General features: G+C 37.2%; 1 protein-coding gene across 1 annotated transcript in view; it reads right to left on the reverse strand.

Moving 5' to 3' along the window:
• The window catches only part of LOC306881950 (capping protein, Arp2/3 and myosin-I linker protein 3-like), a 63,089-nt gene that overhangs the window by 33,250 nt on the left and 13,640 nt on the right, over positions 1–16,199 (reverse strand). Inside the window, exons 3-12 of the mRNA XM_079436341.1 lie at positions 12,251–12,301; positions 12,089–12,148; positions 11,856–11,977; positions 10,342–10,436; positions 6,845–6,915; positions 6,620–6,693; positions 4,302–4,377; positions 3,201–3,289; positions 2,874–2,968; positions 2,167–2,253 (exon numbers count right to left, since the gene is read on the reverse strand). Coding sequence (XP_079292467.1) covers positions 2,167–2,253; positions 2,874–2,968; positions 3,201–3,289; positions 4,302–4,377; positions 6,620–6,693; positions 6,845–6,915; positions 10,342–10,436; positions 11,856–11,977; positions 12,089–12,148; positions 12,251–12,301 — 820 coding nt within the window. The remainder of the gene's footprint in view (positions 1–2,166; positions 2,254–2,873; positions 2,969–3,200; positions 3,290–4,301; positions 4,378–6,619; positions 6,694–6,844; positions 6,916–10,341; positions 10,437–11,855; positions 11,978–12,088; positions 12,149–12,250; positions 12,302–16,199) is intronic.

Below are 16,199 nucleotides of genomic sequence, written 5' to 3' on the forward strand. Positions count from 1 at the left end.
AGGAAATTTAAAGTCCACTAGAGAAAATCTATTTTGCATGTTCTAAATATATATATATATATATTTCATTACAAACTAAATTATCTGCATAGCAATTTGAGTGAAATTGAGAAAAATCTGAATGTTTTTTTTATGTTTGCAGCTCCTGGTATGTCGTCCTTTTACTTTCATGACTTCCACAAGTTTGCTTAAAACCTAATAATCATGTTCTCCAGCATGACAAAACAAGTATCTTGAGCAATTATGCAGGCAAAATCATCTGATTTGAACGAAGGAGTTTGCATGATCAGTGTCACAAATTTGGTTAGTGTTGACATTTCTCCAAATCCCTAACATTTCTTTGTATTTCCAGGTTTAAATTAGATTTCGAATCCCAAATTTCAGACTTTTGGACTCCACTGTATGTGACCACTAAACCACAACAACACACACAATGCTCTGTAAGCAGAGTGCGTTTTCATTTTGTTTCTGAATACATGAAGAGAATGCTGGTGATTTCCTTTTGTAGCGTCAGACAAAAAGACAGCTCAACTAACTGTTAGGTGGCAGCTTGCCAGTGAACTCAGCCAGTACGCTTTCTCACCAGGGAGTAAGAAAAACATCCCATTGCGCTCTCTAAAAGGAGGAATTTACTCATCAAAACCACCGCAACCTTTCATGATCCAGTAGTCTTCGGTTGTGCTTTTATATGTGTAATTTCTGTTTTTACTCCTGATAGGATGCTGCGTTTACTTCAAAGTTCACTATAAATCCCAACCGGATGTGGCAGATGCCAAAATGAAAACATCTCAGTTTGAAATAAGTTGTATTCTCTCATGGCACAAGTTCATCTAAGTTCTGTATTCAAAGTTAAAACTTCTGCAATTAAGTTGTCACAAATCAGATTATAAATAAAGATTAATGATGGGAGCTATTTCAAGTGGTTGTTGATGTTGCGTGTTAGAAGGCTATCCATCTATCCACTCGGTTTAAAACTGTATTGATTGAAAGAGAAAACCAGAGATTTAGACCCTGGAAGCAACCAAGGATGCTGGTAATTGAGTCTGGGCTCTCTAAAAGAAGACTGGCTCTTTGGTCATGGTCTAAAGTCAGATGCAACTAATCCATCGATAATCTTACTGATTTAACAGAGAACAAGAACCTGATTCTAGATCAGTGGAGTGAGAATCGTTATTTTACAGCCTGAAATGCTACACAGAGATTGTGTTTCAGGGTAAGCAGGATAGATCTGCTATGTCCTGTGTGTGGGATAGACTGTGGTTTATTTTATTTTATTTTTGCATCAAGTTCATGGGTGTGTAATTAATGGGAAAAATGAAAGAAAAAAAAAAAAAAAGTTTATATTTTAGTATAGTTTATATTTTAACAAGTATTCTGAGCACACAAACTAACCCTCTTTTATTGAGTCCTCAATAAAAATACAAAACTACATTTGTGTATATATATAGTTTTATATTTGCCTAATATGAATATATTGTTAAATATGAATATTATTGTTTGTTTTCGTATTCGATACTCTTAGTTTTTTATATTATACATTAATATTTGTTTATATATATGTATACATATATATATATATATATATATATATATATATATGTATATATATATATATTTAAATAATATTTTATATATACTGTATACATATTAATATTTCACAAATAAATATTAATATTTGTTTAATATTACATGTACATATAGGCCTATAGTTTTATATGTGTTTGTTATATTATTATAGTATTGTTATATTATTATTATTATATATAAATTTATATATAAATTATATAGCTACATAATTATAATAAGTTACTTATATAATTATACTTTTGAATTGTACACACATACATACATCTCTCTCTCTATATATATATATATAATTTCAAAATATTCATATTTGGTTAATTATACCTACAAATATTTATTTATTTATTTTTTTATTTTTTTAATGATTATATATTTTGAATTTTTTATATTTCTCGAAAGTTAATGTAGTTATGGCATCTACCAGAAAGGACTAATTGAACACATGATCTCACATGAACCTTATGGGCTTCTGTTTAATGCTTGTTCAGACCTCTAAAGTGAATAGTAATTGTGGGATAGTTGTTATAGACTTAACCAGCAGAGGGCACTAAACTTCTAGGGACCAATAGCTTCTGCACACACCCTTTGAAGACAGCGACGTCTTGGAGAGATTCAGTAGACGCAAGCCTTTACTGAGCCGACACACCTGCTGGATAAGGTTAGACACCCCTGTAAGGAAATATACATTCACAAACATTAGATCAGTCACAGACCAATTTACACACTGCATATGATCACACACCTTCAGGCAAACACTGACGTTGTAGTTACGTTCACACATGTACACTTGTGATGTGATCAGCACTGACATGTGTCAGGCATGATAGCAGTCTGAAAATCTGACACCGATGCATATAGAGGACATATCAGTGTTGAGGAAGCTGCTTTGAAACTATTTATTGACACCACAAGCAAGTATCTAATTATACTGAATCTACATAAAGGGGAAGTATCGTTTCTGAGAATATATTGCCATGCTATTAATATGCAGTTAAGATGGTAGTGTTACTTTTACTGTACAGCACATTCAAAAACACACACACATTACAAAAATCAGAGCGCACACACATCTCAAAGAACCCATTTTTAAATCAGCAACAGATACAGCACAATAAGTCAGCAAAGCAGAGACAAGAAAGAATAATAATAATAAAAAAAAACACTCAGAGACAGAAATAGCAGATGCACATGCTGATACAGAGAGTGTAAAAACAGACAAAGGCAGGTAAATAGACAGACTGGTTGGGGGGAGAGGTATAGCAGAAAAAAAGAGACTTTGATGCACGTACCTTGGTTGTCCAGTGTATTGTGGGCCAAGTTAATGGAGTGTATGACTGATGCTGGGTTTTCTGACAGGGCAGTGGCCATTTTCTGTGGGAAATCTCTAAATGACAGAAAAAAGTGAGTAGAAACGGAACCGCAATACAAAGTACTGCACTCTGGGACAGACATGAAATACGGAGGCAAGGATATGGCAGGGGAATAAGACTGGGAACGGCATAAAGGGAAAAATGACAGTGACAGAACAAGAAACGAACTTTTAGATGAAAAGAAAGAGTAAAATGGTCAGAGTGATGAATAACAGAAAGAGAGCCATAGAGAGATGTATAACTTACGCTTTAAGGCCCACATTTTCCAGCGTGAGCTCCTCCAGACTGCTGGATTTACTGACAGTGTGCAGAATCTGTTCTACGACCTCTGAACTCTGTGTGTGTGTGTGAGAGAGAGAGAGAAAGAAAGAAAGAGGGAAAAAAGAGAAAAGCATTAGAATTCAATTCTTCAGGAAGACCCACCATAATAACTGTAATCTCATGCATATGGACACAGATTTTAGGCAGGAAGATCTATTTATATATTTACACTACCAGTAAAAGGTTTAGAATAGTGACAAATGTATATGATAAAAAATACAGTAAAAACAGTACAATTTAAAATAACTGTTTTATATTTTAATACATTTAAAATGTAATTTATTCCTGTGATGGCAAAATTGCATTTTAGCTGCCATTACTCCAGTCTTCAGTGTCACATGATTCTTCAGAAATCATTCTAATATGCTGATTTGCTACAGTTATCGCGTATTATTCGTGCTCAATTATTAATAATGGTTATTAATAACTGTTTTTGCTGTTCAATATTTTTGTGCAAACTGTCATACTTTTCTTCCAGTGTTCTTTGATGAATAGAAAGTTCAAAAGGACAACATTTATTTGAAATATTATTTTTTATAAATATACATTCTAAATGTCTTTACACTCACTTTTGATTAATTTAATGCATCATTGCTGAATAAAAGCATTAATTTATTCTTTTTTAAAATCTTACTTACTCCAAACCTTTGAATGATAGTGAATCATGGTTTCCACAAAATTTATAATAATAAGAGATGATTCTTGAGCACTTGTAGTAATATTTCAGTTTTTACTGTATCATTCATCAAACAAATGCAGTCTTGGTGAGCAATAGAGCCTTCTTTTAAAAATATAAAAAACCCTAATTATTCCAGACTTTTGACCGGTAATGTACTGAATGAATATCATATTCATATACCAGGGTATGATAACATTGTCACTTCAAAGAATATGATCATATTACTTTCAAATTAGTTTCCAAAACAGCATAGATACAACCCTGATAATAGCACAGTACTATTTTGTACACAAAAACAGAAAAACAAAACACAGTGGAAATTGTGAAGGTCATACAAAGATATTTACAATGCGCAAGTCTTTGCAATAAAGTTTGGTGAACCAAGAGTTATACGCCATGGCCGCCACAATCACCGCAATGTCCCTGTGACAAAAAGAGACACAGAAGAGAAAAATCAAAACAAATTGTCACAGTGAAGTGCTGCAACAACCAGAAGCGTTCTCACTTTCCTCATGCAAGCCCTCATAGGATTGCAAGCTCTCCACAAGACTAAAATAGAGATGTTATTATTCAAGAAAAATGATAGATTCAGCAATAAATGCTCCCTGAGAGGAAAGCCAAGAGAGGAATGGAAGGGGATAGTGTGGATCGATGGGAAAACTGATGCCAGGTCAGTGAATTACTCAGTGCAATGTGTCTATGATACAGCATTTAAAGTTGGCCCTGAGCCTAAAACCTTTTTACCTATAGCCATGGAACGGAGAAAAAGAAGGCGAGGGAAAGAAATGCAAAAGGGTTTCTCCTGTTGAGTACGGCTGATGGCTGTGTTCTCATTTGCAGCTTCGTCATTCCTCGGTTTGGATGCTGTAGTGAGGGTGTAGGCAGTGTGTACTCAGCTGTTCTCTCCTTCTAAATGAGTTTCTCTGCCTCACCCACTCATCTCTCTCCCTCTAGATGCTCTAATGGAACAAACGCTTAAAAATCAATGACATAACATCCTCAAGTCAGATGCAGCATCGAGTCTAAAAGTGTGCCTGTTGGTGAAATAGTGAGAAACAAAAGAACGGCAGTTGGATTGCTCTGCAGTATCAAGGCTTATTTGCTGATTTACTGTCTAAAATGTTCTTCTTTTGCAAATACTCGATCTTCAACTCAAAAGGCAATACAAATTTCATAGAAATATACCAGTGACCACACTTGCATAAACATTATTTTCTGTTGAAAATCCAACTGTAGATGGCATATGGAATATGGTTGCTGGACTAGTCTGAGCTGGTCATTAACTAATCCAAGATGGGCATTAGCTGGAAGCTGCAAGCTGGTAGAATATCTTGGAACAGCAACAAACCACTACCAGCTGGTCATGCCAGTTTAATGTGGTCACGGTGGTTTTCAGTACATTGTAGTTGGTGATCCATCTAATAACCTGCTTGCACCAGCTAATGACTTGCTACTATATTATTATATTATTTTCATTATTAAACTCAGTATTTTAAATCACATCATTAATCCTCACCAGCATACGAAAATGCTTTGAACTGCAAAATACACTCTCAATAATATGTAAAAGATTCCGAAGGAATTTATAAATAATTCATTATATAATTTATAATGGATAAATAATTTATTTTTCACAATATATATATATAATTTATATATAATAATATATATAATTTCATGCAGACATGAAAAAACAGCTGATTTTATAAAGAAAAAAATATGTCATCTGCCTTAAGATTTCTAGAAATGGTTATATTGGCTTAATCAACTTTTGTTAAAATTTTTGCATGATGCATTTGAAATATGGCAAATTCCAACTAGTTTCACATGCATGTAAATGTGGTCAATGATGGAACTCCAAAGCCTTTGCTAAATTACACCGATCATCTAAAAGAGACTCAATAAAACCACTCAAAACTGTATATCTGAAATGACAAGCACTTTGTCTTGTCAGTCAAAAGCCCTTTTTAAAATTCAAAAATGATGTTTAAGTGGCCGCACTCCCATAAGAGTTTCATCATGTGACTGCCGAAAAAAAAAAAATCATTTTTCTGCAGATAACCGGAACTGCCCTTGAGCAAAGTGCTCAATGAACCGTATCATTTCTCAGAGTCAGAGTATAAATTTTAAGTGCATTTCCTTCTTTATGTGTTAAAGGCTGTAGGGTCGTGCAGCTGAGCATGCAGAGTTGACGTCAATTTTCACAGGTCATATATATACATGTAATCCTGTTTCAACCGGAAGAGAGTCGGGAAGCAGCCTTCAGACTTCAAACACAGACCAATATCAGCAGAAAATAAAGAATCAGTTAAGGAACCTGACACCCATTGGATGGATGTAAAAAGACACAGCATGACTCAAACCAGGCAGGAAGTCAGCAGGGACGCCAAAGGAAAGAGGCAAAGTATATTACTGTGGCAATTCAGCACACATTCAAAGCAGTGGCTGACGTCAGAATGCCTGTGTCAGTTATCATTGAAATCCCTGTCAATAAGAAGCAATTAATGAAGCAAAGAGTTATCATTAGATTAATCCTTCCAAAATGAAGAAGCTTTTAAACCACCAATCTATTGGACGTTGAGATAGCAATGGAAGTGATGGCAAGCAATTAGAGGTTGCAGATACAGAACATGAATATCAAGATGAGATGTAAACTTGTGGCTACCCGCTTTCCAGGTGACTGAAGTCCAACAGGTTAAACTCCCTGTTGTCCTGCGAATGATAGATGGTATCCACATCCTGAAAGAGCAAAAGAGATAGAAGAAGACACAGAGAGAGACTCAAAAAGAGCAAGAAAACATATTTAGAGTGCAATAAAAGCAGTGACACATACAGAAAATGGCCTCTTCTCTTGCGGAGGATATTTTTGTGTTCAATAGGAAGCTCTTACCCACTGCACTTCCTCTTTACAGGTAATACCATTGTAATCGCACAGAGCTGAATATGTCTCAGAAAATCCCCCTGAAATGGGAGAAAGAGAAATAATGTGCCCAACAATGAAAAACTGTCCTACCTATGCTCATACACATAACGGTTTTTCAATGATTGTTAGAACACTTAAAGCCAAGAACTCTCTTCTAATCAAGAGCTATTTTTCTCTGTACAGAATAGTGTTCTTGAGTTGGCTATACCATTATTTTTTATATTCTTAATGTCATATTATAAGTTCTTCATTGATTTCTGGATTCTTGAAAACATCAGTAAATACATTTATTTCTAAATATTAAAGAATAACAAGTTACTGTTGGATCGTAAAGGAATAGTCTCCCAAAAGTTGCTGAATATTTAGTCACCCTCAGGCCACCAAGGATGTGGATGAGTTTGTTTCTTCATCTCAAGAAATTTGGAAACATTTAGCATTTCATCACTCGCTCACCAATGTATCCTTTGCAGTGAATGGGTGCCGCCAGAATTATAGTCCAAACATCTGATAAAAACATCACAAAAATCCAGAAGTAATCACCACAACTCCAGTCCATCAATTAATGTATTGTGAAGTGAAAAGCTGCATGTTTGTAATAAACAAATCCATTAGTCAGGTGTTTTAACTTCTGGCCAAAATACCAGTCCTTAATCTATACTTCCTCCAGTGAAAAAATTAATCCCCTGTTGTCTTCTCAAATCAAAGTCTGTTTTGGAGTGTTGATGTGGATTATTTTATTACAGTTAACTGATGAACTGGAGCAGTGTCAATTATGTGGGTTTTTATGGTTTTTATCAGCTGTTTGAACTCTAATTCTGACGGCACCCATTCACTGCAGAGGATCCATTGGTGAGCAAGTGATGCAATGCCACATTTCTCCAAATCTGCTCCAATGAAGAAACAAACTCATCTACATCTTGGATAGCCTTAGGGTGAGTAAACTGTCAGCAAATTATCATTTTTGGGTGAACTATTCCTTTAAAACTCTTGTTTAAATAAAATTTTGTTCTCAACTCTAATCCTGAGGACCCACTGCTTTGCACATTCTGTATGTCTTCTTTATGTCTTAACACACCTGATTCACATCATCAGCTAGTTAGGAGAGAGACAGATGTTTTTGATTGGATAACACACATGGACCAGAGTCAGATTCTTTCCACCATTTACACAGACAATATGACATCTATTTTAATAATAACTGCCAGGAAGTAGGGATATTTACAGTACAGCATGTGCTGTCTTCCAAAAACAAAAAGAGATTTAAAGTGTTCTCCTATTGCATCAAGACCGTGAAACAAGACTGTTTTGTTTCTCATCTTTAAGCATATAAAACAAGTCAAACTCAATGACTATTTTGTACTAGCACACTGCATCTCTCCCTGTCACCATATAAAGGTAATTTGAGTAATTTGCATCGTCTTTCTTATACTCACCATCACTGGTTGCTATTATGATTTTATTTTACTTTTTTCATTCTTACTTGATCTTTTGTATTATTCTTTTTGTTGTTTTCTTAATTTATGTATTTGGCACAGTGTATTTATTCTGTCCTTCACTGTCTACAGCTGCAGCTGGCAAAACAAACATTGTTATATAATTTGTCATGAATAGCAAAGCACATGAAAACCGAGTTGATGGCATAAATGAAGTGCATGCATGCAAAATATTCTATAAGACGACGGCAGTGGTGTGAGGGGAAGAAAAGAGATTAGAGAGATTAATATCTGGAGTATAATAAAAATATTTATGAGACTGTGTGGATACATGAACTACAGTGCCCTCCAAAAGTATTGGAACAGTAAAGACAAAATTGCTCTGTTGGCTGTGGAGTCAAGACATTTACAAATATGATTAAAAGATGAATATGAGACAAAACTATAGAATGTCACATTTTATTATTGGGTGATTCAACATATAGATGTTTTACCAGCTAAGAAGTTCAGCACTTTTAGAGTTTCATCCCTCTATCTGATGTGAGCATAAGTATTGGAACAGTTGCCTCACAGGTCTTTCTAAGTGATCAGCTGTGTCCTGTTGCATTAATTCTTCAGATATTAAATGCAGGGAATATGTTGTATCAGTTATATCCATTACTTTTGCATTCTGAATCTTGCATTCAATGATGACACACACAAACCAGGATGAAGATGAGGGAGCTGACTTTGAGAGAAAAGCAAGCAATTTGGATGCTAAAAGAAAAGAGGAAGTCAATTAGAGCGCTAGCAAAAACAAAGGGCATGAAGAAATCAAGAGTTTGGAAACCACCAGCGACACCAGCAACCAACAACGACCAGATCAGCTGAGAAAACAACAGTAGTTTATGACAGACAAATCATAAAAGCTGTGAAAATAAACCCTAAAAGACATGTCTGTAAAATCACCAACAACTTCCAGAAAGCTGGGGTGATGCTCTGACAATATACTGTCCTCAGGAGACTTTGACACAGAATTACAGATGCTACACAGCAAGATGCAAACCTCTGACCAGCACCAAAAATAGAAAGGCAAGATTAGAGTTTGCAAAAAAGTACAAAGGTGAGCCAGAAGAGTTTCAGAACTGTGTTTATGGACCGATGAGTCAAAGATGAACCTTTATCTAAGTGATGGGAAAGCGAAAATGTGGACAAAAAAATGGAACTGCAATGATCCCAAACATACAGCCTCATCTGTAAAGCATGGTAGAGGTGGTATCATGGCATGGGCATGCATGGCTGCCTCTGGAACATGCCCTCTCAACTTTACTGATGACTTAATGTATGATGACAGTAGCAGAATGAATTTGGAAGGGAACAAAACCATCTTGCCTACCAATATTCAAGAAAATGCCACCAGATTCATTGGGAAGTGCTTCATATTGCATCAGGACAATGACCCAAAACACCCTGCCAGTTCAGTCAAGGAGTTTATAAGGGCAAATAAATGGAAAGTCTTAGATTAATCGCCTAATTAGATTAATATAATTAATCGCTGAAAGTCAATCTCCAGATTTAAATACAAATGAACATGAATTTCACCAGCTGGAGGAGAGTAAAGGCAGAAACTCCCCAAAACAAGCAACAATTGGAATAAGCTGCATTAAAGGCTGGGAAAAGCATTTCAAAAGTTTAGACCAAGAGTCTGGTGATGTCTATGGGTCACAGACTCACTGCTGTGATTGTGAGCAAGGGATCTGCAGCTAAATAATAGCTTTTAATCTTTTATATCTGCCTTATGTTCAACTGTCCCAATACTTATGCTCACATCAATGAGTGGGATGAACTCTAAAAGTGCTGTTCTTTTTATTTGGTAAAACACGTGTGTGTTGAAACAGCTAATAATAAAACGTGATATTCTGTAGTTTTGTCTCATATTCATCTTTTAATCATATTTGCAAATGTCTTAACTCCACAGCCAACAGAGCAATTTTGTCTTTACTGTTCCAATACTTTTGGAGGGCACTGTATATGTACTTATATTTCTCTCACCACATGCCCTTTGCGTCTCCACCGAACTCTCAGAGCTGGGAGAAAATTTCCGATTTCCGTCAGTAACATCTCCATCTGCGTGAAAGATGGAGGGGCTGAAAAAGAAGAGGGAGGGGGAGAGGGGGATTCACAATGCATCAGAATCTGAGTTATTCTGACCCAGCATGTGAACACCTGGCCAAAAAGCTGAAACAGGAAAGAGAGTGCAAGAGTTGAACACAGAGACAGAAAAAGAGCACTATTATGCATTGCACTAATCTCCTCCTGTCTGAATATGAGAAAATCTCTCAATTAACTGCTCAGCAGTACCTCACACCCCTGCTGCTCTAGCAGATACCGACTCCTATAGGCAGCATTACGGATTAGCCAAAAAACAACATTAGCACTACGAGATACAGTGCAGAGGCGACAGAAATCAGATTTGCATCTCTGTTCAGATGGTGTGAGCAAATATAGATTGCAACAGTCTCTGCTTCAGACGTCATATTTGCTGACCGTCCAAGGTATATTTCACATCTCGATCTGGCGAGCTTTAATATGATTGGCTGTTTTTTATACAGTTTCTGAAAATCAGGGCACATACTTTTTTTTTAATTCTATCTGTGAACAAAGATTTGTTTTAATGGAAAAAAAATGAAATAATAATGTAATTTTTCAGGTTAATGGGAAATCTTCCGCATTAGTTAGATATCCACAAGAAAACTTTGCAGTGTAATATAGCAAATTTTCGCAGCACTTTATGAACTTAAATGAACAGTTCACCTAGTTGTTCCGAACCTTTATGAATTTCTTTCAGCTTGTGAACACAAAAGACGACATTTTGAAAAACGGTAGCCATTGACTTCCATAGTATGAAAAAAAAAATCCTATGTAAGTCAATGGCTACCATTACCCACATTCTTCAAAATATCTTGTTGTGTGCAGAAGAAGAAACTCATACAGGTTTGGGACAAGTCGAGGGTAAAATGATGACAGAATTTTCATTTTTGGGTGAACAATTCCTTTAATATCAATTAATTACCAAAAAATGCAGCATATCATATACTGATAAATGGGAGTATTATGTTCTTATGCATATTATGTGAGGTTTCTTTACAAAAGTAAAGATTTTGCAAGGGTTAAAGAAAAAAATTGTATTACAAACACTAGACCTTTTGAACTTGTTTTCTTGCTTGTCTTATATAATATAATATAATACAAGTACTTATTTTTGGATTTTAAACGTTTAAACTCAAACTGCTATACAATTACCGATACTTCAGTAATTCTTTCAACAGCGACCTATTATGGTATAATCTATTTTAAACAAATATGCCCCTAAATTAAATTAAAAAAACAAAGCTTAGTGGGTTTTGACAAAAGTTTTTTGCTTTTTGTGTCAGTCAGAAAGTTTAATCTTGTCTGAGTTGGCGGTTCTTCACCAGAATAAGCTGCAATGTGGACTAATATGCTGTTCAGTCAAATTCCGGCTATGCGGGACCACGGTAAACCTGTGGGGTTCTTGGGACACTTACGTGTAGATGGAGTTGTTGAAGATCCGAGAGAGAGCAAAGTTGATGTGGTTAATCAGCTGATCCAGGTGCTCATTAGACTGTAGCCTCAGGGAATATGTGGACTTGTCTGTTTCTATGACAATCTGTGAAGGAAAGAACACGCTTTAGTGAAGCAAAACGACGGAGAGAACAAGTGAGAGGAAAATCTGGCCACAAAAGCTAAAACACTGGAGCCCTGTAAATGCTTTTCCTACTTGCTTATCCGGGTGGGTGTTCATTGCCCGAATCTCCAGGAAGTTGAACGTTTGTTCCACCTGAGGTGAAAATGAGCATCTTGCTACATAAGTCATGCTAAACCAGATTACTGCAGTGCTTTGAGATGGAGCAGACAGGTGGTGCGTAATTGCCTACTGTACCTTGGTTGGTATCTTGGGGGCCATGAGGTACAGCCGCCATGTTGCCAAAACCTCTCAGATAAAAGAGATAAAAGAGAAGATGAAAGCTCAATAAATAAAGTGAAAAGTAAAAAGTGCAAGACAATGTTCGAAGAAATTATGGTTTATGTTTCTCTGGAGAACAGCCTGTTCAACTGAATCTTATGGACAGCAGACATTATATAAGTCATGAGGAACTTTAACGTTACAGCATTTTGTCTTCTGAACTCTATACTCATAAAGATAATACTAGGTCATGGTACACATTTCTGCTATTAAATTTTGACAGAACTGAACCTAATAATAACTTTTATATTATTAGTAATATTTTAAGATGAACACTTACTGGACTGAAAGAACTTCACGCGAGCGGCGCGACGCAACAAAATACAATAGAACTTATTATCTATAATCAGTGATGCTGTCCACACTGGATGCGGCGCAACGCTGCGCAGCAAATCCCCGACAGTAAACTGATGAGTCGTTCTATTATGACGTACTGACACAAAGTTCAAATGATTTGCAATGCTTTGTCGTGTCCAGTGTGCATACTATGTGACAGCAAAAACATGGCAAGTGTGAAGTAAAGAAAAGTGGACACGGAAAATAGATGATTCAAATGTGAATGGACTGAACAGAGTGAGTGACACCATCTTTGTTATGGATGTTGGTTCGCAGTGAATTCACAGTTTTAACGTAAGTTTGCTTTAATTTATTTTCAAGATCCGAGGTAAAATATCTATTGTAGCTTTCACTACAATACAATTTTTTTTGGTACAACCCTCCCCACTCTCCAAGAACTGTGCTGATCCAGAGTGAGCAAAAGGGCTGGCAAAATCCCTCTAGACCCCTCATATTCAGCACACTCCCTCTTTGAACTGTTACCGTCTGGTCCAAAAAACCAGAATGACCAGACAGAGAAACAGTTTCTTCCCCCAAGCAATCCATCTCATGAACACTTGACATTAAACGTGGAACACACAAAACTATTATACATTATTTATTTACCACACATACTTTTTTTTTTTCATTTCAAATTTGCAGATATCAGACCTGTACACACATAATTGTTTATATTATATATTCAAGTCAAGTCAAGTCAAGTCAGCTTTATTGTCAATTCTTCCACATGTACAGTACATACATACAGAGAATTGTAATTGCATTACTCTCAGACCCTTGGTGCATACAGTTAACATTAAACACGTTCAGATACAGATAAATACAGTTTAAACATATGTACATACAACTATACAAATATACAAATGAGGATATTGTAGAAAAAAATAAGAATTAGATCGATAAAGTGGCATAAGGCGCCTGGCAGATAGAGTGCAAAACCAGTTAAATAAAAACAACACTGTGTAGATATATTTGTAGTGCAAAAGAGCTTATCAGTCTGAGGACATTGTAGAAAAAGAAAAAAATAAATAAATAAAAAAGAGAGATAGATAAAGTGCATAAGGCACATGGCAGAATAGATGGAGTGCAAACCAGTTGAATGTACGAAAACAAAACTGTGCAGATTTGTTTTGTTTTGTTATGAGTGTAGTGCAAGAAGAGCTTATCAGTCTGTTAAAGTGACAAGTTGATGTGACTGTTCGGATAGTTTTTGTCAGACTATCCGAAGAGGTAACTGCACAAGTGACAGGTGCCGGTCACAGTTTGTTGGTCGGTGGGGGGGGGGGGTCACAGAGTCAGAGTTCCTAGTGTGTTGCTGTGTTAAATGGGGGTGAAAGAGGGGAGGGGGGCAAGGACGGAAGGGAGTTCAGCTTCCTGACAGCCTGATGTATGAAGCTGTCCTTCAGTCTGCTGGTCCTCGCCTGGAGACTCCGCAGTCTCCTCCCTGATGGCAGCAGACTGAAGAAGCTGTGTGTCGGGTGGGTGGGATCACCTGCAATGCAGAGGGCTCTGCGGGTGAGACGGGTGTTGTAAATGTCCTGGAGGGAGGGGAGAGAGACACCAACGATCTTCTCAGCTGCTCTCACTATGCGTTGAAGTGACTTGCGGCAGGATACGTTGCAAGCGCCATACCACACAGTGATGCAGCTGGTTAGGATGCTCTCGATGGTGCCTCTGTAGAAGGTGCACATGATGGGGGCCGGGGCTCTGGCTCTTCTGAGTTTACGGAGGAAGTAGAGACGCTGCTGTGCTTTCTTGGCCAGTGCTACAGTGTTGTTAGTCCAGGAGAGGTCCTCTGTGATGTGCACACCCAGGAACTTGGTGCTGCTCACTCTCTCCACAGTCGCACCGTTGATGGTCAGAGGGGCATGCTGAGTGTGTACTCTCCTGAAGTCAACAACAATCTCCTTAGTTTTCTTCACATTCAGAGAGAGATTGTTGTCACTGCACCACCCGGCCAGGCGGCTCACCTCGCTCCTGTAGTTTGTCTCATCTCTGTTGCTGATGAGACTCACCACAGTCGTGTCATCCGCAAACTTAATGAAAATGTTGGAGTTGTGTGATGGTGTGCAGTCGTCGTGTTTATTATATATTATATTGTGTTTTTGCTATTTTGTACATTTGTATATTATTCTTTTATTATCTGTGTCCTGTCCTGTTGCAGTCTTTCTGCTGCACTGTGGAGCTTCTGTCACTAAAACAAATTCCTCGTATGTGTAAACATGCCTGGCCAATAAAGCTCATTCTGATTCATTCTATAAACCTCACGCAAAATAATATTCATACTCACATTAGACACTTTTAACATTGAATAAAACACATAATCATTACCTGAGATTATCACTGTCATATTTTGTATGTTGTTTGTTGTATGTTGTACATTTTTAAAATAGAATTCCGTGTTGCTTATTGTCACGTGTCGCTGTCGCGGGTGATGAGGACAAAAAAATACATGGAATAGATACTTTTATCGCGTAGCATCACATCTGGTTGGGACACACTTTGTTACAGTTTGATATCAATAAAAATCTAAGTGTAAAAATATTAATGCTGACAGAACTAATAATTGAATCTGTAATTAAGGAAAGTGGAGAGAAGAGATCCAGTCTGGAGATGAGCAGGAACAGTTGATTTGCATGGCAGACATGGAGATCCAGATTTTTTGTTTGTTCTTCTGTATCTAAATGCAAAAATGTTCATAATTGTTTGAATAAAACAGACTACTGGGGGAAAAAAATCTGAATATTTATCTTGTGACCATCTTGTGACTATTTAAAAAAAGGAAAGGGGATAATGCTTCAGTATGTCACAGTACATGTTGGCATTCATGGTTCCCTCAATGAACTGTAGCTCCCCAGTGCCGGCAGCACTCATGCAGCCCCAGACCATGACACTCCCACCACCATGCTTGACTGTAGGCAAGACACACTTGTCTTTGTACTCCTCACCTGGTTGCCCCCACACACGCTTCACACCATCTGAACCAAATAAGTTTATCTTGGTCTCATCAGACCACATTACAGTTCCAGTAATCCATGTCCTTAGTCTGCTTGTCTTCAACAAACTGTTTGCTGGCTTTCTTGTGCATCATCTTTAGAAGAGGCTTCCTTCTGGGACGACAGCCATGCAGACCAATTTGATGCAGTGTGCGGCGTATGGTCTGAGCACTGACAGGCTGACCCCCCCACCTCTTCAACCTCTGCAGCAATGCTGGCAGCACTCATACGTCTATTTCCCAGACACAACCTCTGGATATGACGCTGAGCACGTGCACTCAACTTCTTTGGTCGACCATGGCGAGGCCTGTTCTGAGTGGAACCTGTCCTGTTAAACTGCTGTATGGTCTTGGCCACCGTGCTGAAGCTCAGTTTCAGGGTTTTGGTAATCTTCTTATAGTCTACGCCATCTTTATGTAGAGCAACAATTCTTTTTTTCAGATCCTCAGAGAATGCTTTGCCATGAGGTGCCATGTTGAACTTCCAGTGACCAGTATGAGAGAGTGAGAGCGATAACACCAAATTTAACACAC

Source organism: Barbus barbus (genome assembly GCF_936440315.1).
Source record: "Barbus barbus genome assembly, chromosome: 15".
NCBI lineage: Eukaryota > Metazoa > Chordata > Actinopteri > Cypriniformes > Cyprinidae > Barbus > Barbus barbus.